At 36.9% G+C, this 24,215-nt stretch overlaps 5 protein-coding genes across 5 annotated transcripts in view; 2 read left to right on the top strand and 3 right to left on the bottom strand.

Moving 5' to 3' along the window:
- The window catches only part of LOC123319966, a 451,417-nt gene that overhangs the window by 396,253 nt on the left and 30,949 nt on the right, over positions 1 to 24,215 (top strand). The gene's annotated exons all lie outside the window — the stretch shown is intronic.
- On the bottom strand, positions 2,247 to 2,965 carry LOC123319959 (NADH dehydrogenase [ubiquinone] 1 alpha subcomplex assembly factor 2). The gene is made up of 2 exons (XM_044907060.1): positions 2,574 to 2,965; positions 2,247 to 2,519 (listed from the first exon to the last, which is right to left on the bottom strand). Exons 1-2 carry the CDS (start codon positions 2,803 to 2,805, stop codon positions 2,326 to 2,328), a joined length of 426 nt encoding a protein of 141 aa, XP_044762995.1. The 5' UTR covers positions 2,806 to 2,965; the 3' UTR covers positions 2,247 to 2,325.
- Positions 3,073 to 18,316, bottom strand: LOC123320538. The gene is made up of 23 exons (XM_044907887.1): positions 18,175 to 18,316; positions 17,788 to 18,005; positions 17,417 to 17,614; positions 17,173 to 17,361; positions 16,522 to 16,588; positions 15,813 to 15,939; positions 15,611 to 15,692; positions 15,452 to 15,561; positions 15,284 to 15,352; positions 15,004 to 15,169; positions 14,644 to 14,823; positions 14,342 to 14,510; positions 11,966 to 12,186; positions 11,566 to 11,763; positions 11,322 to 11,510; positions 11,058 to 11,124; positions 10,641 to 10,767; positions 10,501 to 10,582; positions 10,342 to 10,451; positions 10,218 to 10,286; positions 9,990 to 10,155; positions 9,598 to 9,777; positions 3,073 to 3,311 (listed from the first exon to the last, which is right to left on the bottom strand). Exons 2-23 carry the CDS (start codon positions 17,996 to 17,998, stop codon positions 3,148 to 3,150), a joined length of 3,141 nt encoding a protein of 1,046 aa, XP_044763822.1. The 5' UTR covers positions 17,999 to 18,005; positions 18,175 to 18,316; the 3' UTR covers positions 3,073 to 3,147.
- LOC123319839 (protein phosphatase 1 regulatory subunit SDS22-like) lies at positions 19,628 to 22,076 on the bottom strand. The gene is made up of 3 exons (XM_044906803.1): positions 22,053 to 22,076; positions 21,369 to 21,876; positions 19,628 to 21,294 (listed from the first exon to the last, which is right to left on the bottom strand). The coding sequence occupies exons 1-3, from the start codon at positions 22,074 to 22,076 to the stop codon at positions 20,891 to 20,893; spliced, it is 936 nt and encodes a 311-aa protein (XP_044762738.1). The 3' UTR covers positions 19,628 to 20,890.
- On the top strand, positions 22,712 to 24,211 carry LOC123319955. The gene has a single exon (XM_044907054.1). It carries the CDS (start codon positions 22,801 to 22,803, stop codon positions 23,317 to 23,319), a length of 519 nt encoding a protein of 172 aa, XP_044762989.1. The 5' UTR covers positions 22,712 to 22,800; the 3' UTR covers positions 23,320 to 24,211.

The following is a 24,215-nucleotide window of genomic DNA, read 5'->3' as shown; positions in this document are numbered from 1 at the left end:
TGTTGAATAAAGAAATATGACAAAAAAAACTTGTTTCATTTGCGGTCGAAAAAAATCGTACGAATAAATAACGCGAGTACTTTAGTGGGACATTTTTTTGGGTGATTCATCTATTTTATATTTTAACAAGTGCTTATTCGGGTATTTTTTCGGTTGGTGCTCTGGGAGTGGGCGGTTATCGTAGGTTAAATGGTAGACTACGGCTTTTTGGTTTGGGGGGGAAATATATAAATGTAAGGTAGAGTGCAGTTCGAACTCGCATTTGGAAAAAGATTCACCGAACGCTTTCCAACGGTTCGATGGCGTTGGCCTGTGGTACATCAAGGAGCAGTGACGGTTCCAGTAGTGGAGCCATAATTTTATATTTGAAATTCTGGAAGGCGCTTGTTGATATGGAATGTGTGATGTGAACTTCGTCAGTAGAACAATTCCCATGGAGAAGGAAGGGAATTGGAGGACCCTGATTAAATGCCTGTAGGAGCTAAGAAGTAATAATGCCACCCTAACGCTACCTAGCAGGCAACAATCTCATCATTGGAGTATATATGATGTGAGATCTGACAGACGTGCCGATGTTTAAGAATACCATTCTTGGCAATCGGAGCGCAAGCGCCCTTGATTATTGAGCTTTGCAGGCCGCATTTTGGATTTAGAGCCAGCGGTCGACATGATTAAAGCCACCGCATGAGTGTACCTTTCCGAGTGTGTGAAAGACGACACAATACCCTGTTTTGGAAGTGATTGCTTTCGTTACCATGTTAGCAAGATGCCCACAAAGAAGATGAATTGTTGCCACAGTACATGCCAACCGATTTGCCACCTCATAACCTGAATAACGAGGTACTCATAGACATAAGCAGGCAGGTTCGTTATGTTCTGCGGTTCCTAACTGCATTTGGTTTTTAGAGCTGTAAACGTTTGAATATGACTGGTGAAATTGCAGTTCTATCAGCGGGTCATTCGGTGAAACTCTGAGGTTATATTTATGTAAAATACATCAGTAAACAAGCCAAGGCTGGTTTCCAGTTGGACACTTTAGTGTAGAAGAACTAGGACCTAGTTTTTTACGCGGCTTGAGGATTTAGACCTTAGAAATGATCATATGCCATTCGATTTGAGACTTGCAGTTGAATGAATGCAACACTAGTTCACTCACATTCTTCTAAAGCCAACGACAGTCGAGTGGACCTTACAAAAGAGTAGGGTTTTGAGGCAACTGAGCTCTGAGGACGCGCCTTGAAATCTTCCAGCGGCCACGAGCTGCCTTTGGCGAATCAAGTACATCCACCCTTCAATTTTTTATGAAGAGGTACGCATTTTTCCTTCAAGTCCACAAAAACCCTGTAAATTTTTGAATGAGGACTGTTGCTCGAGTGAAATCATGTCAAAGTTCTCCTCAAGACGCGCATGTTGAATTTCTAAAACGTTTGTCGGAAAACTCAGTTTGTCAGCTTCAATCTTTTATTTACATATCAAATTGTGTCTGGTCCAACAGTAGAAGAGGTACAAATTGACCCATATGACGTATACCATGAAGGCACTGCCGAGAACGTTGAATATGAAGTAAAGCATTAAAGCAGTTTTTCTCAAACCATTATTTTTTGTAACTTCTCGTATACTTATCCGAAGAGCGCACCTAGAACAAGAAGTTGTACGAATCTATTCACTTGCGTTGCGCTTTATTTACCCATCATTTTGAAGTCGCAAACGAGTTATACAAAGCAGAAACTGAAATTTGTGTAGTGATTGACGTATACAGTGACATAACTCTCAAGAATCGCGAAAAAATGAAAAGAAATACTTGTCAAGCTTTGTTTCGTACCGAATCTCAAAGATTATAGAGTAGAAAGATAGGAAACGCCCTCATGTCTCTAGTACTAAAAACCGACTACATTTTGGTCAGTGAAAACACACTTGACAATGAGATGGCGCTCATATCACTTTAGTCGCTGCGTTTCCCATGTATAATCTTTGCCGAATCTATTATCAAATTTTTAGATAGGCTTAATACTCCGTTTGAAATTGTGATAATTAATTGGCATAGCCTTAAGGATATTTCGTCGATCTTTACAGTTCAAAAATGAACTAAGAAGTTGTTTTTATTTAATTTCAGGAACCTAGCTCAGAGTGTGCGGTTTACTCTGTAGATGGCGCAGTTTATTTCGGCTCACCGATGCTTTTATTGAACAATTCATTGAAGAAAGTTGCCAGTTAGAAAAGGGTAAGCTGAAGATAAACTATATTGATACAGCTAAAATATATTTACAATAATTAAATTCCCTATAATAGCCAACTTTCAAGCAATTGTGTACAAACGATTAGTTTTCACTTGGGATCCTTGGGACCTCTGCCAGGTACACTCTCATATTCTGAGTAAGAAGGGAAGGTTTCTATTCCCTTCTGCATAGGCGTTTTCTTTCCGGCTTTAGCTTCCACAGCTACGGCATTCTTCTGCTTCAACTTCATCACAGCCAAGTTCTTCAACACTTCTTCTTCGGTTGGAGGTTCACGTCGTCGCCCTTGGGGAAACATTTAGGTATTATTCGTTACTTGCGTGTTAATATCTTTTTTACCCCTCAACCAGGCTTCCCATTCTGCTGGTACCTCCTGTGTGAAATTGTCTTTCTCTGTCGGCTGGAACCATCTGGAATTTCTTTGCTTATTGGAACTTTTCGGGATCTCGAAATATTTATTGCCCATATAATCTGTACCTTTGAGGGTGCCTCTAAGTTGTCTGGGCTTGAAAGAATCGATAAAATTTTTCAAGACAATCATCCATACTCGCCTTCCCGGTTCTTGTGCCATTTAATATATAATAAATAGAAATATGCTCAAAATATATCCTACTATATTCAAAGATTGTAAAAAGTCCCCAATCTTTGATTATATTCAAATGAAATTAGTTATTTTTCTTCAATATTTTGAGGTTAAAATTCACGACAGTTACCGACTTATGACCATAGAACTAGGTTAGTTCATTTTGTCGTGTCTATGTGATGTTCTGTGGTGTTTCTCGATCGAGCAGGGCGCAGCCTGGCGGGTAATTCGGAAACCCTTAAATTAATAACGTGCTTTCAAAAATTATTTTTATTATCCGAATTTATACAGTTTTGTTTTTCACGCAAAATGTTTCGCTTCGTGTGCATTTCATTCCCTGGGTTCCAAAGTGACTTTGAACCCATATGTTGGTCTCATCATCAGGTTGATCTTCAGTTGTATTTCCTCTATGCTTTTATAGCCCGTCTTGAACTTGAATTTTCTTACAATTTTCGACAGTATCACTTTCATCATCATCAATGCGTATCTGTAACCTGCGAAAATAGATTCAAAGTATTAAATTATATAATTTACTTTCCGTGAAACTAAGATCTCAGTTGAGTTTTTGATATTTCCTAGGCCGCCACAGAACACTAATATAGGCCACTGATCAATTCGTTTCTAATCAAATATTATTGTCTATGCCTTTTTATGAAACAATACACAATGTTACTTAAACGTTTCTTATACGTTTCTTACCAGTTACTCTCTAAGCTTGTTGTTTGTTTAATATTATGTCTTTTCTTTCTTATCTAAAGATTTTTAGTAAAGTTTACGTGACTGTGGTGATCATATGGATTCAGACATGTAAGTCAATTTTTGAATTTATTCATGGCGATCATTGCTTATTTATTTCAATCGTGATCAAAGATTGCACGGAGGTGAAATCATCTTATTATCTATCATTAATTTATGTATAAATACAACTGGAAGGGTTGAACGAAACGGAAAATTTTGAAGAAGCAGATTCTTGAATATAAATACATTACCAATGCAGCTTCGTGGTCCCCCTGAAAAGGGTAAATATGAATAGGGATGTTTCTTAATCCATTCTTCTGTTGAAAATCTGTTTGGGTTGAATGTTAGGGGATCCTGCCAGTATTTGGGGTTTCTGTGCAGATGCATGATGCCCAATAGCAGTATACTGCCTTTTGGCACCACCAAATCATCTAGAAAAAGCATAACTTGTATTTTCCTTACAATCTGCATCAGAGTATAGAGGGTGGTTCGAATTTTTTTCTGTATTCCACTAAAAGCTTACGTACCAATTTTGATATTTCCTGAAGCAATCCTAACGAGTAGAGGTGCGATAGGAAATAAACGTAGTGTCTCTTTTATGAACATCTCCGTGAATTTCAATTTTGGCAAATCTTCTTCGGTTGGATATCTGTCCTCTCCCAAAACTTCTATCGCTTCATCGAATACCTTTTGCTGCAAAAAGGTTAAACTTGAAAGGTAGTTCTAATGAATTTTTCTTGTATGATGTTGTATACAAACAGTACCTGGTATTCTGGAAACATGCCTAACGTCATACAGCAGAATGACAATGCTGCAGCTGTGGTGTCAGATCCCTGAAAAATTTAACGATGAAGAAAATGATTTTTGTAAAGATGGAGTAGAGAGAGAGTCGTATTATTTTCACTAGGATGAGTTTATTTGACCACTTCATGTGTTTCGCTATTACAATAGCATCTTTAGGTAGGTGGGGGCACTTTGCAGTATGCACCCACCTGAAGATGCTATTGTAATAACGAAACACACGAAGTGGTTGAATAGTTCATCCTAGTTGGGAATAGAATGATTCAGTCTGTAATTTTCGTGAATCAGTTCAATAAATGAGAGATACTCACAGCTGCTATGAAAGTATTGACCTCATCTTGCATTTCTTGATCCGTGAATTTATTTCCATTGAGCGGTAATTCCAGAAGTAATTCTAGAAGTGTCTTCATTCGATTATCGTCTGAAAATTCGATAAAAGTTCTCAAGTACTAGATTTTGGAAGGTTTGATTATGAACATTGTGAGAATCATAAAATTATCGGAACATATAAAAGACTACTTACCTTTTTCTTCGATATATTCCCCTCTTATCTTCTGTTCAAACACTTCTCTTCGCTTGGTAATCACCTGAAAGTTTACAATTTTATATTTTTCAAGGGTACTGAAAGAGAGAAGAGGGCAAAAATTACTGGGGGTTCATGATTTTTTCTTTTCAATTTGCCTTCTTCTGAAAGTCAACAGCATTTACCTATGTAGGACCGTATTTAGTATCTACAAGACCCCTAAGCTATTTGAGGTATGGAGACCAAATAGGTACTTATTCACTTATGTAAGTGAATGATTATTGGATACTTGGATAATTTTTTGGGACCCCTAAGTAAAGTTGGAGTGGTACATAAACCCTTCACTGCGTCTTATTCAAACTTACCGTTCGCGAAAAATTGTTAAGCTCTTTTATACACTTGTTGAACAGCTTCCCTGTTGGATTCATATCGAAAATAATCTGGGGATGATAGAACAAGTTGAATATTCTCAGAGTGATTAATTCCATCGCCCTGTAAAAATCGAAAATCGCTCGAATCGTATTCACTTGTCGATGGTCCTGAATTACTCACTTTTCCAGTAATTTTTTATAACGGTTATCCGATACTTGGGCGTCAATCCTCAACCCCATCGCCGTCTCTGGAAAAGGCAGAGAAACATAAAAAAAATTATAATTTCCTTGTTCGAAACCTCTAACAATCGTCGTAAAAATGGAAAGAACTAGAGTAACAATAATAGCAATTAAACTTTCAATAGGCTGTCTCAATTTTCTACACTATTTTCACTCAAAATCGCACTATACGAAAAATTTTCAAGTGACCTGATGCAACTAATCAGATAGACTCGTACTGAACCATTGTCCGGCCAATCGTATCATATGTTTATGGTTAGTTTCGTTTTTCCGATGCCGGAGTCATCTTCCACAGTCCCGTACTTGAAGTTTTGTCAAAATTCTAGGGTTTGTAACTCAGCCATCTTGAATATTTTATATGGTATATGTCGAAAAAAAAGCCTCGCCTTTGAAAACAACCAGTATATGTAATAATATAATATAATTACCACATATTGAATCTAGTGTGCATCCTGAAAGCTTATCGGAAATGTTGACTTCGGGATGGTTGACAAGTTTCTCTAGAATCTCGACCAATATTTCACATTTTTCCGAAAAAATCGGTATGAACGAATCGAGCGCCCTCTGGTTGAAGACTGGGTTGATCAGCTTACGGTGTTTTCTCCAGATGTTCGCTGCAAATAGACGTTATTTGTTCGAATATACACTTCTCAAAAATTGAAGTGTCTACTCACCTGGTGCAGAGAATAATCCGTTGCCCATGTAGGGCTTGGTGAAGTCGATCAGAGGGCTCTTATTCAGGGCATCGGGACTGGTCATAATCACCTCCATGTGTTCTGGCTTGCTGATACCCACGAACAGAATGTGTCCGAACCAGACTTTGAATATCTCCGGGCTGATCCCGAAGAAACCCACCAACGTTTGGAAACACTCTGGAAATATATACTCAGTGTTTGATCTGGTTGCTTTATTCTTTGAAATAAGCCCATCAAGCAGCCAAAGGACCTACCGTCAGTGGATTTTATGACGAGTGACATCGTGGAACGGAGAAAAGTCATATTTTCCGGTGCTGGGATGCGAGCAGCCAATCTGAAGAAGTGCCTCCTCCTCCAGAAAAACTTTAAGAGCCATATGGCGAAGGCTATGACTGCGATAGATAGAATTTGTCCCCCAATCATTTTTCTCCTGGAAAAAAATTCCCTGGATGGCTTTTCTGATATTATAATGATGGATGGGCTGTGAAATCAATATATTTCATGATCTAAAGCAGGATTTTGGTTCACATCTTCCCTCCCACTGATAGACCTATGTCCAGAAGTTCAAATATCAAGGATAATTATATGTTACCTGATTAGTTCCTGGAAAAACCTAAGTATATAGTTTGTCCAGTATGTTCGACATGCAAACAAGTCGAAAAGTATTTTAAACTAGGCCGGAGTCCAAGTGATACTATCTAAGTACCAGAAACACGATATTTGCCAGATTTGGTCCCGCTAGACCGCTCTTTACAGATTCTACGCAGTTTTGTAAAGTGCCTTTTGTGCAGTACAAGGGTACCCCTAATATATTTTTGTGGTGCCAGGAATCTCAGATATAAGAAAAACTTTTCATACAGCAGTATGCAGAGAAATAAAATGAATGGCAAATTAGATAGTACAAGTTTAAAGAGAAGGCTGAAAATACTGGGAGAATTTCAAAAAATTGCACAACATAAAATGAGCGAAAAGGTTTTAGGAGATGCTGCCATTATTAATCCCTTGCAAGATAAATCGGAATGAAAACTCACCTCGTAAAAAATTAAAAGTGTGACGAGATCGGTGGATTCACATAAACTGACTCAATAAACTCTCCTTCGACTCATTGCAAATTTTTCCATAATTTCCCTCGTTCTCATTTGTCCCGACAAGTGGAAATCATTAGAGCTCATTAAAAAATTTGCGGATTACGCAAAATGTTGTTTTTTACCAGGCCGGAACAGATTCTTATGCATGATCAACGTCGGTATCAAGTTCACAGTACTTGTCCGTTGTGTTTACACGGTAAGGAACCGATCCCAAATTGATGTTTCGAGGATTGTTAATTTCAGCGAAGAACCTTCGGAATTCGTCACTGACCTGAATACGACGAAAAGTTTACATCAGAATTTAAAAAAAAAATGCCAAGTCCAGGGAGATTTGAACCTGCTATCTGTCTATCTATATAGTCGGATCTCCGCAACGCTATCCTCGGAATTCCATGACTTGGAAACCACTTGAGCTAGGCTCAGTTCAGCAATCCACATTCTGAATTTAAAAAGTCTACTATCAACATTTCCTGAAATACGATTTTTTAAGGTTTCCTCTTTGGGTTTCTACCCTCAAAATTGATCTATCTGAGGTGTTCTATTTCTGTATCCCAGGTTCATTATATGATATGCTACTCGTCTGTCATTGGGTCACTTGACTTGATGTTCAAAAAATGTCTGTTGAAATATAAAATCTGTGTAGCTCCTCTGCGTGTGAATCTGTTAGTTGTTACCTCCTCGGTCCTGCAAGTTCCTCGTCCATTCTTTCATTAGGTGATCTGGAGTTTTATACTTCTCCCCACAGAATCTTCAATCATCTGGTATGTTTTCCTGTTCTCCTTTCCAAAGGTGATAGTTTTATTGTGAATATTAATAATTCCTGTATTTGCGAGTGTTTTTATTCCTGTCTCACGAAACAATCTCAAAGCTTGTCGTTTTTTTGGACTTGAGCACGCTGCTAATTACATGATCGAAAAGATTCCATTTTTATGTTTGATAAATTAAGAACCCAAAAGTAATGAAACCATGCATCTGAGACTCACCAGGATTGCTTTTTGCAAAATACATATAGTTTCTTTCGAATGATTAAGAATTAATTCTGTAAAATACAGGGTGACGTAAAAAACAAAATGAATGTTCCTTCCATACGCACCTGATTCAGTGATACAAAATACAAAATTGTTGTTCTTTTCGGGTAAAAACAAAAACAATTAAAATTGTTCGCGAGTATATAGATAAACTATGGTCCTTTCAGAAAATGGTGGGATCAAATAAACCTAACAACTATTAACGAGACTTCTGTACAGCTCTCAACTGACAACTATAAAATGTTTAACGTCTATCACGAAATTTATCGTTATATTCGTATTTGTCCAAACTTTCACATATAGTGGACCTTCAGATACTAAAATGTTGACCAGCCTCAGAATGCCTAAAGGCTCTTTTTTATGATTGCTACGCGGTATCTAACTTTCGATAATAGGCATATACAGGATGTTCTTAAATTGGAGGTACAAACTCTTATAGTATCTACACTCCACAAGATATTCAACTGAAATTTGGCATAAATATTATAATTGATGGTTCACACCATGTGACACTCCAATTTCGATAGCAAATCTACAGAGTGGTATTTTTTCTGCAACACTGTCCCCTGTTTTCCTCCAGAAATATCTGGTGAGCCTCAGTTAATTTGAAAAAATTCAGAAAGAAAGAATTTAAACTTTAACACCCTGTATTTCGAAAACGAAACGATTGCGATCCCATATTTATGGGACTTTTTTTCTCAAATTTACTTAAGGAATCTCCACTCTTCGTTTGTACTCTCAATTTAGGATCACCCTTTATACCAGCAGTAATAATGATCTCTACTCGGTGTGTTATAATTTAATTTATAACTTTGTAACTCGTATTTGCACAAATCTCTCTCTTACGTAAAGCTTTACGAAAGTTCCTCTTCAAATATTCAAATCAGATCAAACTTTCTGTATATCGAGGAGGGAGAATAAATAAGGGAAAAATTCATAAAAATTTATTATTCACGCATCTACATCTAAAGAGATATCCTTGATATTTATTGGGAAGATTTTCTTTTTTCTATCCAGAACTTGAATCCATGAACAGGCCTCAATACCATCAAGTTCTCCAACTCGATGTCCTCTACGGATTTGTAGCCGTCGCAGTAAACCTTATATTCACGTATAATCACGCTCAGTTGTGTCTTCAAGTTGTTCATTGCGTACTTTTGACCTGAAACGTTCAATACATTAATGAATTTATCACAAATAGTGATAGCAACCACCATTTCATGTTGAGAAGGTGTTGCACATCTAATGTTACTGAGTAGTCTGAATGGATGATGATGGTTAATGATGAAGACTCACCTATGCACCCTCTCAAACCCGCGGAGAAAGGTATGAAAGTATAGGGGTGTCTCTTAGCTATCTCCTCGGAAGAAAAACGATCAGGGTCGAATTTTAGAGGATCCTTCCAGTAGAGCTCACTTCGATGGAGGTAAAAGCAGTTAATTCCAATATCAGCTCCCTCCGGTATAACACCATCGGCTGTAAAAATACACATTGAATATGTCGTGTATCGAAGCATAAGAAAGGAAACTTTTAGTGAATGTTGATCGAGTGAAACATCATTGTGATGGATCTGAATGCAGTCCTGCATGTGTTTCAATAGTTCTATGTTCAATATTAAAGAGACTAATGGGTTATAGAAGGATTCATCGAGGGACTACCTCAAAAGTGAGAAAGAAAGGCACACATACATATCTTCAAGTCTTTTTTGTTCCTGCGTAATAGTATAGGAGCTGGAGAAAATAGCCTCATTGTCTCCTTGAGGCATCTTTCCACGTATTGTAGGTTGTTCAGATCTTGGGTGGTTGGATAGTCGTTGGGTCCCAACACAGTCATGACTTCTTCGTAAACTTTCTCCTGGAAGAAAATTAATTTTAAAAGATCGCTACATCTTGAATATTGATCAATCTGGAACCTACCTGTATGTCAGGATGCATACCCATCATGGTCAGGAAAAAAGCTGCAGAGATGCTGGACGTGTCGGTTCCCTGTGGAGCAAATCTAATCAATTGCAGATTTTTAGATTATCAGATTGTTACTTACACCAACCAAGAAAGTTGTCAGTTCGTCCCTTAGATCTACGTTGGAGAATTTGTGACCTTTGTGGTCTAGTTCAAGCAGAAAGTCCAGAAAGACTTTCTTTCCAATCGGTCCTGAAATTTCCTCTTTGAAATATGTTCGAAATTGCGGAATATCACATACCTGTATAACTGTCTTCGAAAACTGGTTGGTAAGTGTTATTGGCTAACTCCTCCTTGAATTTTTGTCTCTTATCGGCGATGATCTTGAGGGGAGAAGAAGGTTTAAAAATATTATAAAATGAACTGATTTTAGGTACTAACCCCGTCTGCAAATTCCCAGATTTTCAATTTGTTTTCGTGTAGCGTCTTTCCATATTTCGTTTTGAAGAAAATGAAGTCCGGATGGTACAAGACTTGTACCATACGTATGACAATTTGCCTCATAGAACTGCGGAAGGAGAAAAAAAAATAATCAGAAAGTATTCTCTTGAGGAAAAGTGCAAAATCTACAATTTTGTTCATTCTTGTAAGGTCTAGATTCTAGATTTTTGAAGGGGTTGGGTTGAACTTTACCTTCACCCACCTGAAAATGTTTATGTAATAACGAAACACGTGTCGCGGTTTAAAAACTCATTTGCGAAATCGTTTTAGATATTAGATAATATACAAGGTCATTTTTTGAGCTGTGAGCTCTCACATTTTCCAGAATATTCATATTTATCTGAAAATATCACTCACGTCTCCATCCATTGTCCAAACATCGAACCTTTTGTCCTTACATCGATGTCATGTCCAGCCGCAGTTGCTGTAAAACGAAATCTTTACTTATTAAGGCCCACAACTCTCAAGAATGAGAAGCTCTTTTTAGAACACTAACTGCCCCTTGAGCCCATCGCGCGTCTTTTATATCGATACGCACCGAGAGCGATATACGCAATGTTCCCGATGTTTTCGAGTGGCGGCAGGGGCGTATTCAGGGGATTCCGACGTTACAATACTCACTCATAATGACTTCTAAATTTGCTGACGTCAAAACCTTGTGCCAGTCGGCATTCTTGTCATTCACGTGCTGGGGCAGTAATTCCTCAACCAATCTTCTTGCGTTAGCACAGAAAGTTGGTAGGTAACCATCGAGTATAGTGGCTCTGAATACAGGATTTATGATCTTTCTATTCTTACGCCATTTTTGCTCTAAAAAACACAGGGAATAAGAAGATATTCAGTGTGAACTTATGTTTTAACCTACCTGGTGCAGAGAATAGACCTGTGCCAACCACGTCGTTGGTGAAACGGTATAGCTCATTCTTCTCCACGCAGTTCTGGCTCTGGAGTACCTTCTCCACATCCTCCGGTTTTCCAATGATGGCTATCACCTGGTGCACCAACCATACCACGAAATTTGGACCATACTCGAAGCAACACTCGGCCAAACTCTCGTGCATTTCTGGGACAAAAAAAAATTATACAGAAGTACATTTTTAAGCCACGGTTTTTCGTACAAGGTAACTAGATGGGGGGTGGTATTTGTGACCACGTTTGAAATTATTTCGAGAGCATCTGAGAGTTTTCTTATTCATTAAAAACGATGGCTCTGATTGAAATCTATCAGATCGCATTGTCGTAGTGAATAAAACTGTGTTACTTACGTTGGCATGTACCTGTGAACCTTAGGGCATGTCCCAATATAGGCAAATAGGGCGGGATCCTAAAATTGTTGCCGAGTATTCGGAAAATTCTTGCATTTTTCCTTCTGTTCTCTAGGTACCAATTGACGAACAAGAGAAATACTAAAAGTAGTAGAGAAAGGAAGACGAGTAGCAATATATTTGTGACGTTTAACTGTCCTGCCCTTTTATACATTTTGGAACTGAAAAAAAATATCGTTTTAATTTAAAAAGAGTCAAATTTGACAAGAAAATTGAGTATTCCGCTTCGATTCACTCATTTAGGGTTAAATAAATTGAGGACAGAAATGAAAAAAGGATATTTTGTGAGAAAGTATTGAAGAGATAAATATGTATAAGTTAAATTATCCCTTATAAGAAATTCTTCACTTCATGAGTGTAGCTCTGATATCAAATGTGAATTATGAAAAATTGCATCATTATGAACTTTTTCTGAAAAAAAAATATTTCTAAACACTTATATGCCCAGAAAAAATAAAATAGGGAAGATTTTTTCCCCAATCATTCCAAATTGTTGTAATATGAAAATTTAATACTTACATTTCTTCGGAGAAAAAATTGAGGAAATTTATTGTTATTGGGGATCACGCCAAGCCAACTCGCCAATGAACTGAAATGGACAAAGGATAATATCGAATATGTATCAGGAGGTGACCCATGTTCGAATCTCCCCACTTAATTAAATGCATGCAATTACAACGATCGACAAAAATGCACTTTTAATTAGTCACGAATTTTTTTTTCGGTTTTTTTCACTGTATTCTGACTCCACAGGGAGAGAAACTATCAGGTGGTGGGAAACTTTGGCACCCATATTTTTGTTCCTTCGCTTTTGCTCAGAATGTTTCGAAACGTCACTGGGATTCTTGTCTAAATTTGTAGAGGTATTTGAATATTCGTTTTTCATCAGGTCTAAACCCCTAGGATTCATTAAATCATTGCTATATTTATTCATTTATTATCAGTCGAAAGGCAACTTCAAGTGTGTTTTAATTTTAATCAGAAGAGAGTTTTACTTCAGAGATTTATCCCAGACAGTTTTATGTAATAACTTTCTGAGTTTTACAAAATTGTAATTCATCATTTTTCTCTATCTCTTAAAGTTTACCCACCTGCATTTGCCAAAAACCTCAAGTCCTGCATCTTTTTTTGCCTGGAGAATCATATAAAGTATATCAGCGATTCCGATATTAACATATTATAATTATACCCAGTTAACTTACAAGTTATGGACGTCCATGTAAATTTGATGGAATTCCTCTGTTTGTACCAATTTTTTGGGACTGGAAATCGTTAAGTGGCATGCGATGGCGTGAAATGCTTGTTTTTCGGTGCTGATATATTCGGTTTTGGCGATAAAAGGTACAATTAGATAATCGAATATTGACACTAATAGGCTTTCGTGGAATTGAGGAACTACGAACAAAATTAAAGATTGCGAAGTTTACGAAAACTCAAAGTTTTCAAATAATTCTTACTCGAAACCTTGCAATCGTATCTTTTTAGGATGGAATTTATGTTGTTTAAGGATTTAACGATTGTTGTGCGTAAAACACCAGATATTTCGGACTATCTCCCAGTACTTAGGTTCAGATCCATTGCTACATGGCCTAAGAGAGCCACGTCCCTCGCTTCGTCTCTTTCATGCACCCCCTTTTTAACGACTGAACCCTCTCTTCCAGGAAATACACCCTTTCATTATGAATTATGAATGACCCTTTCTCACGAGGGAGTATAAAATCTGCCCTTATACATCTTTTTCCTATGTTTAAAAAATGAAAACGATCTTCTGTTTTGTTCAAGACTCACCAAAAGTTAAACAAACACCTTGACATTCACAATTATCTATTATCCCAATGGAATTGGTGAAGTTTACCTTCACTCACCTGAAGATGCTACTTTAATAGCGAAACATGTGAAGTGTTTAAATAATGTTCGTGAAAATCACGTGATCCAGTTTTTTTTTTTTGTTTAATTATGGATTTTCATCAAGTATCGTCCGCATTAATTTGATATTTTAAGAAAGCAGAAGCCAGTTTTTTTTTTTGAACACTTGGTATTTTAAGTTATTTGTGCGTAATTCATCAGGCATGATTCCGACACCGCGTATTATTAATTAATTAGGTAGGTCATTACCTACTTGTGTTGATTAATACGGGCATAATTTGTTTTTTTTCTTAAAAAACGATTTAAATTATCACTCCAAGCGTTTCTGGTGCTCTGGGTTAAAACAGGTTTCGTGTACTACATGAAAGAGGAGGGGAAATGAGAACAAGCGAAAAAAAACACAAATGTATATTATACACACGTACGTCTTCATATATGAAAAAACATTAGGAGGATTCTCTATTTTCCAACCAAAACTTGAATCCATGAACAGGCCTCACAACCATCAAGTTCTCCAACTCGATGTCTTCTATGGATTTGTAGGCGTCGGAAAACGCTTTGAACTTACGTAAAGTGACGCTCATTTGTATCTTCAAGTTGTTCATTGCGTACTTTTGACCTGAAACGTTCAATACATGAATGGATTAACCACAAATGGTGAAGGCAATCACCATTTCATGCTGAGAAGGTGTTGCACATCTAATGTTACTGAGGAGTCTGAATGGATGAATTGGTTTATGATGAAGACTCACCTATACACCCTCTCAAACCAGCCGAGAAAGGTATGTAAGTGTAGGGATGTCTTTTAGCTATCTCCTCGGATGTAAATCGATCTGGGTCGAATTTCATAGGATTCTCCCAGTAGAGCTCACTTCGATGGAGGTAAAATAGGTTAATACCTATATTAGCTCCCTCTGGTATAACACCATCGGCTGTAAAAATCCACCTTGAATATCCAAGTGGTTTTCAGTGAATGTGGATCGAGTGAAACATCATTCTGATGGATCTGAATATGGTCATGAAAAACTTCCTGTTTTTCAATGGTGGGTTAGAGAAGAATTCATCAATAAACTACCTCTTAAGGGTATCAAAAGATCAGAAGGCATACGTACATATCTTCAAGTCTTTTTTGTTCCTGCGTATTATGAAAGGGGCTGGAGAAAATAGCCTCATTGTTTCTTTGAGGCATCTTTCCATGAGTTGCAGCTTGTTTAGATCTTGCGTAGTTGGGAAATTGTCTGGTCCCAACACGTCCATGACTTCTTCGTAAACTTTCTCCTGGAAGATGAAAATAAACTTTAAGACAGTACCACATCCTACCATACCATGGCTAGGTTATAAAAGAAACAGACTTGGGAAAAATGAAAGAATATTGGTCAATATGCAACCTACCTGTATGTCCTGATGCATACCCATCATGATCAGGAAAAAAGCTGCAGTGATGCTGGACGTGTCAGTTCCCTGTCGAGCAAAGCTATTTAGAAAAGAATCTCCAAACATACTGGGATGGAAAATCTTGATGTGTAATTGCAGATTTTTAGATGATCAGTAGTTACTTACTCCAACCAAGAAAGTGGTCACTTCATCCCTTAGATCTTCGAGGGAGAATTTGTGGCCTTTGTGGTCTAATTCTAGCAGAAAGTCCAGAAACACTTTCTTTCCAATCGGTCCTGAAATTTCCCCTTTGAAATATGTTCGAAATTGCGGAATATCACATACCTGTATAACTGTCTTCGAAAACTGGTTGGTACGAATCATCAGCTACCTCCTCCTTGAATTTTCTTACCTTATCGGCAATAATCTGAAGAGGAAAAACGCAAATGGAATATCGAATTGAGGTGATCGATAATTGATGGAAATTCATCATTGAACTAAAGAAGAAAAGGCTAAATATTGCAAAATGAACGATGATTCTACTAACCTCATCTGCGAACTCCCAGATTTTGTATCTACTGTCCAGCATCGCTTTTCCAAGCTTCGTTCTGTAGAAAATAAAGTCGGGATGGTATAACACCTGAAGCATACGCATTATGATTGCCCTCATGGAACTGCGAAACGAAAAAAGTTCCATCAAAATGTTTTACATGAAGAGTGAGCAGTTTTACAAGGTCTACCAGTAGTTGGCTCTTTGGGGCTGGTTCTGGAGGGTATAAATGAACATAGTTACGAAAAAGTAAGGGGTGATTCTTTGTCAAAGCATATAATGTTTTTTTGGGCACCTTAAAGGAAATTTCTTTTCTTTATTCATATTATACCATTGAAAAATTCATTTTCGATAGCTTGGTACATTTTGGACCAATAAGGTCTCTTGTAATTTTTTGCTGAAAGTAACAATTTCTTGGGAAAATCAGGTGGCATCTTTGAAAGGATTTTTTGTAGGCAAGGAGTGCAAAAAAAACTTTCAGGGTGTTTTCAAAAGTAAGGCCATTTTCTGGCAGAAGGTAGAAGTCATCGAAATAAGTTATTTCATCTAGAATTGTCCATATAAAATATTCATGGCTGAGCCACAACCCCTAGGTGGTCTATTGAAACATTAAACAGTAAGAAATTACTGATATTATTCGAACTTATCAGTTGTAGGACCATCTCATTTTTGGTATAAAGCCTGTTATCTGAAAAATACCACTCACGTCTCCATCCATCGTCCAAACACCGAACCTTTGGCTCTTATATCGATTTCAGGCCCAGTAGCAGTTTCTGTAAAACATGATTAGTGTCAAACTAGCAACAGCTTTCTTCAAGATAGGTAGGAGAATTAACGGTTTCACCCTATATAGGCCAGGATCCGCTGTGTAGAGACCAAGTATAACTTCGAAGTCTCGAAGATCATCTTTCTCTCTGTTATTACTTATTCTACATGATAATTTACACCCATCGTGTTTTTAAGTTTATAGTGGTTGGATATTGGATCAGTGACTGGTCAATTTTGCAGTCTGCTCACAGGTTTTTAGCTAGGGAGTTTGTATTCTTCTTCTTCAGTAACGTCTTACTGCTTCTCAAACCTGAGGTTCGATTCTAAAAATTGTTTTTACATTGTTTCCTAGTCCACTCTACTACTGTACCCTAGGACGTGGTTTCTATTATACCAACTACTGGTTCTGGGCTAGTAAACGGAGGCTTTGTGAGCCTTGTTCAGCTCAGGTATCTGCCGTCTCGTTTCCCTTCATCATGCTGTCCTGGCATCCACTCAAGAGTTACTTCAGATCTTCACCAAACAGCGGATACTCGCCTATGTGTGTCCTTCAATACAACATGAAATGAAGCTCAAATGAGATACTTACGCATGATGACTTCTACGTTTGCTCCTGTGAAGACTAAATGCCAGTCCACATCCTTCCTATAGGCGAACTTTGGCAGCGTTTCATCAATCAATCTCTTCGCATTCTCGTGGAAAATGGGCATGTATCCCTCCAGTATCTTGGCTCTGAATACGGGATTTATGATCTTCCTATTTTTGCGCCATTTTTCCTCTAAAAAACACAGGGAATAAGAAGATATTCAGTGTGAACTTATGTTTTAACCTACCTGGGGCAGAGAATAGACCTGTGCCAACCACGTCGTTGGTGAAACGGTATAGCTCGTTCTTCTCCACGCAATATTGGCTCTGGAGTACCTTTTCCAAGTCCTCCGGTTTTCCAATGACGGCCATCACCTGGTGCACCAACCATATCACGTAATTTGGGCCATACTCGTTGCTAATCTCAACTATACTTTCGTGTATTTCTGCGACAAAAAAAAATTATACAGAAGTCAAATTTTCAGCCAGGATTTTTCGTACAATCTAGGATTTAACTATATTTTGGCTCTTATCATCATAGAACGAATATAAGATTCTATTTTCTCGAACACCAACAAAAGAACTTTTAATTTATCATAAATCACTACTTGTTACTTACGTTGAGCCGTTCCCATGACCCTTAAGGCATGTCCTAATATAGGAAGATAGGGAGGTGTCCTATAATTGCTTAGTATTCTAAAAATTCTCGCATTTTTCTTCCTGACTTCTAGGTACCATTTGGCGAACAAGATAAATACTAAAAGTAGTAAGGAAAGGAAGACAAATATCAATATATTTGTGACGTTTAGCTGTCCTGCCCTTTTATACATTTTTCAACTGAAACAAAAATTATCCTAAAAACTCATTTTGAAGAGGTAAATTGTGATGAAGAAAACTTTTCACAAGAGTGTTAACCACCCCAAAAATTATTGAAAAGAAATTGGGGTAGTTTTTTAAATTGACAACATTATTGTTCTATTAATATTAGTTGGTATGTAATACTCACATAACTGTTGAAAAAATTGAAGGAACTATCTTTTTGGGATTCACTCCGAACCAAACTCGTTTATGAACTGGTATTCACAAAGCACATTCCGATATGTATCTAGCTAGAGGGGACGCTCAAAACTCCCCACTCATAATTAGCATATGTAATCAATTATTATTGAGAGAAATTGCTCAACTCAAATCATTAAGCTGGAAAAGTTTTTTTTTAATTTAAAGTTCAATAGATATTCCCTATGAATGAATATAAATTATCTTAATTTCATTCTAAATTTTTTATATGCATGTTGTATATATTGGACAATTAATGAGAGTATTTTGATAGAACTGATAGGAATTATTATTGGATATTAAGCCGGTGAGTCCTTGACTGTTTTTGAATATTTATCAGTAGATTCTTGAGGTTAAAGTGTCACACTTGTTCCCTTTACTAAACAAAAAATTGAAAAGTTAAATAGGGTGTTACAAACCTCACAGAAACAATTTTCATCAGCTAACTTTTTGTCTTTTCTGGGCCGGTATTTTTCGCACGTTTCTGAACAATATAAATCAATATTGATACTAACTTCACAACGAATTGTTCAATTCGATATCATACGTGACGCTACAATAGATTTCCTCCTCATTATAACATATGTAATTAAAGGATTTTCCCACCCAAACACCTGAGGAAGCGAAAATGTCAATGAAGAATTGATTGAATTCCTCTGTTCGTAGGTATCTATTTTTTCGAAAATTAAGTGGTTGGATTTTTTTCCTATGCTTACATAGTTGGTTTTAGCGATAAGGGTACACTAATTATGGTTAATTGAGGAAACAATAATAAGCTTTCATGGGATCAATGAAACACCACTTATCCGACCATATGATTTTTCTTGGTCTATTATTTTCAGTTGCGAACTAGAATCTAGAACGAAGGAAAAGTGTGCCAGGAAGATTTTTGAGGCCACAGTTACTCCTCCACAGGTCTCGTAACAGCATGCGAAATTCAAATCGTTTTCATAATTTGCATGTCGTAAATCTAAATTTCTGATTTTTTTCTTGGATTGCATAATTCAATCGATTTCGAAATTGCTTCGACCTTGCCTATGATGCATCTCATTTAGGTTAGGAGATCATCCGAGAGTATTGGATGATTTTTCTTGACAAAGAGCAAAAATTGTCTAAATATTTCCTACGGACATTGGAGATGCGGTTAATGAACTGCAGTTGAATGCCATGGGAGTTCATTTCCGCCAATGATTAATCAAGTGGCAAAATTTGCATCTTGGAATGACCCCCCCATCATAATTAATATTGATGTTATTGTCTGATAGTCCTCAGCTATAAATAGTATCGCTATTAGTAGGTCAAATTTTCAGGTATGAAATTTATCGCCCAAAAATTTCAGTATTACGTCTACACCCTGTATAATCTGTGGAAAATTGGTTGAATAGGCTGAATAATAAAACAACTTTTGTATTCGACGGTTTCGTTTCATTTTATAAATAATTTTTATACTCAACTTAACACGAAAGCGCTGAGCGGACAAATATAATTGCCAGTTCGAACTGACAGTTATACATAAGTAATTGCCAGTTACATATGGCGATTATGTATAAACTGGCAATTATATGTATATTTCTCATTTCGAATTATGTATAATTGTCAGTTAGAACTGGCAATTAGGTATGATTAAACCATTATACATAAGTAACAGCCAGTTATGTATCATTTGTAATGTTTAAACTGGCAATTATACATAAGTAACATTATTATGTATCACGATACAATTATGCATGAGTAATTGCCAGTTTGAACTGACAGTTATTCATAAGTTATTGTCAGTTGCATGTTACGATCATGTATAATTGTCACTAAGAACTGCCAATTATGTATGATCATACAATTATACATAAGTAACTGCCATTTATGTATAATTTATAATGTTTAAACTGGCAATTATACATAAGTAACATCCTGTCTAGACTGGCAGTTATGTATCACTATACAATTATGCATGAGTAATTGCCAGTTTGAACTGACACTTATGCATAAATAATTGGCAGTTGCATGTTACGATCATGTATAATTGTCAGTTTTAACTGGAAATGATAATTCTCATTAAGAACTACCAATTATGTATGATTATACATATTTGACAATTATGCTTAACTGGCAATTATGTATAGTTGCCAATGGAAATTGGCAATTATTTATAATTGTCATTTCGAACTGGCAATTTGAGTATGAACAAACAATTATACGTAAGTAACAGCCAGTGTAGACTGGCAGTCATGTACAATTGTCAGTTTGAACTCGAAATTATGTATGACTATTCAATTATACATAAGTAACTGACAATTTAAACTGACAGTTATACATAAATAATTGCCACTTGCGTGTGGCAATGGAAATAATGTATTATTGTCATCTCGTACTGGCAATTACGAACAATTATCAGTCTGAACTGGCAGTTATGTATGATTGTTCAATTAGGTCTACATAAGTAATTGCCAGCTTAAACTGGCACTTATGTATGATTATACTTTTATACATAAGAAACAGCCAGTGTCAACTACCAGTTATGTTCAATTGTCAGTTTGTACTGGCAATGATGTATTATATAATCATACATAAATAATTGACAGAATAAACTGGCAATTATGCTTAATTATCAGTTGAAATTCTGAAATATGAATGATTGACCCTACCCAAAGCAACTTTCATAAAGTTTTCTAAATCAGCATAACTTGCAAACTATCGAACGCGTCCTTTTTCAACCCGGTGGGAGCACTCCTACTGTCCATGATTATCCTGGTCAGGCTCGGCACGCTCCTCCAGACCTCCTCCACGTCCACCGTCGGTATCCGGTTCTTGGAGACGTCGAGATACGTCAGACTGGACAGGCTCGCGAAATGCCTAAAGTTGACGGTCGCCAGCCTGTTTCTGTTCAGATAGAGCCTCTCCAGGTTCTTCAGTCCGACGAAAGTTTCCGGCTGGAGGTACTCGATCTTGTTGCCGCTCAGGTTGATTATGCGGACGTTCTTGAGGGTGGACAGGCAGTTTTTGTCGATCTTCGTTATGCCCGACTCGGTCCAGTAGAGCTCCCTCAGCCTGGAGCCGGTGAAGACCTCGTTTCCTGCGGAAAAAAGGGTACTTAGCGATCTTCCAGATTTGGAAAACTACCTCAACTTCTTCGAAGGCTTACTTTACCCAAAATAGTGACGTCGACCTTGGAGATGGACAGATACTCCAGCTGTTTCAGCCTCCGGAACGTGTCGTGCTGGAACGTCACGTCCGAGTCGTAGATCGACATCGATTTCAGGCTCTTGAAGCCCAGCATGACGCTGTTGGTGAGTACGGGCAGACCTCTGACGTCGTACAGGTCTATGGATTCCAGGTAGGACATCCTGAAGAGGCTGGTCCAGTCGAAAGAGGCGAATCTGCAGTTGTACACCATGAACCTGAGTATCCTAGGCACGTCGAGGAAGGTCTCCTCGTGGATGACGCCCGAGGAGTTCTCGATGTAGATGTCGTGTCCGTACTGGTCCACGTCCAGGATTTCCTCGTCCTTGAATTTCTTATAGGCGATGCTTAGGGTCGGTAGGGATTTGTTGAATTCTGCTGCCAGGGTCGTGGATATGAAGCAAATGAAGAAGAGGAGGGTTAAATTTGTCCTGAAAGAAGGTTTCACACAGATTTCTACGATTTTAGAAGTATTCTAGTGGACTTATGGAGTGATTGGTCTCACAATCATGGCGTTAGTTCTGGCACAGTTGAAAACAAAGCACCATTGACCCAAATCGGAACATGACAACTTTTTTCACGGAAATTAATGAGTAGTACTCACATAATGATATTTTAATCCAATCTGCATAAAACACTCTATCCACCAACTTTATAGTCTTCGAACAACTGCATATGAATTCTTACGATTTCAGATTTTTCACGTTATCAGTACGAAACGAGGTTGAATAATAAATTGCTGTCGTGATCTGTGAAATATTTCGTAAACAAATTCCGAAATTGACGCACAAAGATCAGATATATATTGCCTTTGATAATTCGAGTGGAATAGCAGAAAAAATCGCTTCTGAAAATTGTAAACTTGTTTGCGATCAACGGAACTAAATTGTAGAAACCTATACAAAAATTTTTACGACCTTATCTCATCGACAAGCGTTCCCATTTAGGACACAGGAAAAAAATGTAAAAAAAATTGTTTCTTTTGTTAAAATGTTCGTACGAGTTAAAGACTCTCCCTGTATATCAGGAAACTTGAAAATCCAGCTAATTAATTCAAATATGCAACCAGGATTTCGAGATTTTAGGTATCCTCAGTGCATTTCGACATTTCTGATCCCTTGATGAATACAATCAGATACGTTATGAAGGAGTCTTTGTCCAACAAAGATTTTCCGGTTTAGTTGAAAATTTCCGTAATTAGTGGTGTTCCATAATTTTGGCTGGTCGATTTAAAACCGCCCAGACTGATTTCGTGATTAAACTATTTCGATATTTTAAATTTTATGCTCAGCTGTCATTTTTCAGGTTAGGTTTCGCTGTGTTCTATGTTCAATTTGAATGAGCAATAATAAAATCGATTATTAGGAAATAGAAATTTTTTGAGATAGTTTATAACAGAATGAGCTCAAGTAGATCAGACTTACTGGCTACATGCCTCAGAATAGCAGAAGCTGAAGAATACATCGACGTTGTCGAGAAGCATGGTATCGATACCTTCAGTTTAAAACTGTTGAATCGTGACGATCTCGAAGTATTAGGCTTGACTGATAAGCTCAAACAAGATATTTTCCTCGAAAATATAGCTACGCTTCAGATTCCTTCGGAAGAAGTCAAAAGCACTGATATCGATCAAGAGTACGTTAAGTTGGTGCTGTATTTGATATCGGCTCATTTACAGAAGCATTTGGCTAGTTTGTCGTGTGCGGTTATGAGGAAAGATGTGGTAGTTAATGACATTGAATTGACACCGTCGATTAAGTGTCTGGAACAATGTATTGAAACTCTTCAAGAACAATGTAGAAGATGTCGCAAATCCGTTAGGAAACCTGAAAAACAATGGAGAAAGTATATCGTGTGTAGTGTTGTTATGGGAAGTTTTCTGATAGGTTCTCTTGTCATTTTTGTTCGTATTAAATAATTGTTGATTTGAGTTTTCATCCATTGAGATGGGCTGAAAACGAATATTTGTTTCTCTCAATTTTCTTCTGAGCTATATATCATCTGGAAAAACTATTTTGGTTCTTTTTCATATGAGTAATACCAGGAAACCTTTTAGATACCTTTATTTCACAACTGTATCACAAAAAAATTCTATCACAGAATTATTCATTCGAAAAGATTCATCAACAATAAAACTTCGGATAATTTCTAACAATAAGAACAACACTAACGAGATAGGAACAAGAATGTTCAATTAATAAACATATTCTTGAACTAAAAGAAACAATAACATCGTTGATCTTTAATCTAACTAATAGAATATGAAATAAATAAGGAATAAGATAATGATGAAAATATCATACGATCCAAGGGTGATAATACTTTGAAAATGTTACAAACGTTAACAAGCATTAAAAACTTTGGAAATAAAAAATGTTGATCATAAGAGAATATTCAAACAGATCTGCGTATTCCGAGCAATCTTTGGTATCAATAGTAGAGATTAAATACTTGAAACACCTTACTATCTAATACATGCAACAAGAACTGTATAACAGAAACATAAAAAAATACTTGTCTCCATTTATATAAATGTCTTTTATAAGAAGGTTATTCAATAAAACAAAAGTTCTTCACTGACCACAATAGATGTTTCGGAAAGCAACATGATGAAGCATCTAATAATTGTGTTTTGAAAACTCTATACTTCAACAGTATACAGCAGATACTGGCAAGGCTTAATGAAGAGTAGCTTCTAACCTATTTAGTAACTACATCGATTTTAGGATAAAAATCTTGGCAAAGCAGTAACAAAAAATTGCATGAAAAAATACATTATGTATTCATCCATTATATATGAGGAAACTTGTTATG

This window comes from Coccinella septempunctata, chromosome 9, assembly GCF_907165205.1.
Source record: "Coccinella septempunctata chromosome 9, icCocSept1.1, whole genome shotgun sequence".
Lineage (NCBI taxonomy): Eukaryota > Metazoa > Arthropoda > Insecta > Coleoptera > Coccinellidae > Coccinella > Coccinella septempunctata.
This window is presented reverse-complemented; position numbering and strand designations above follow the sequence as displayed.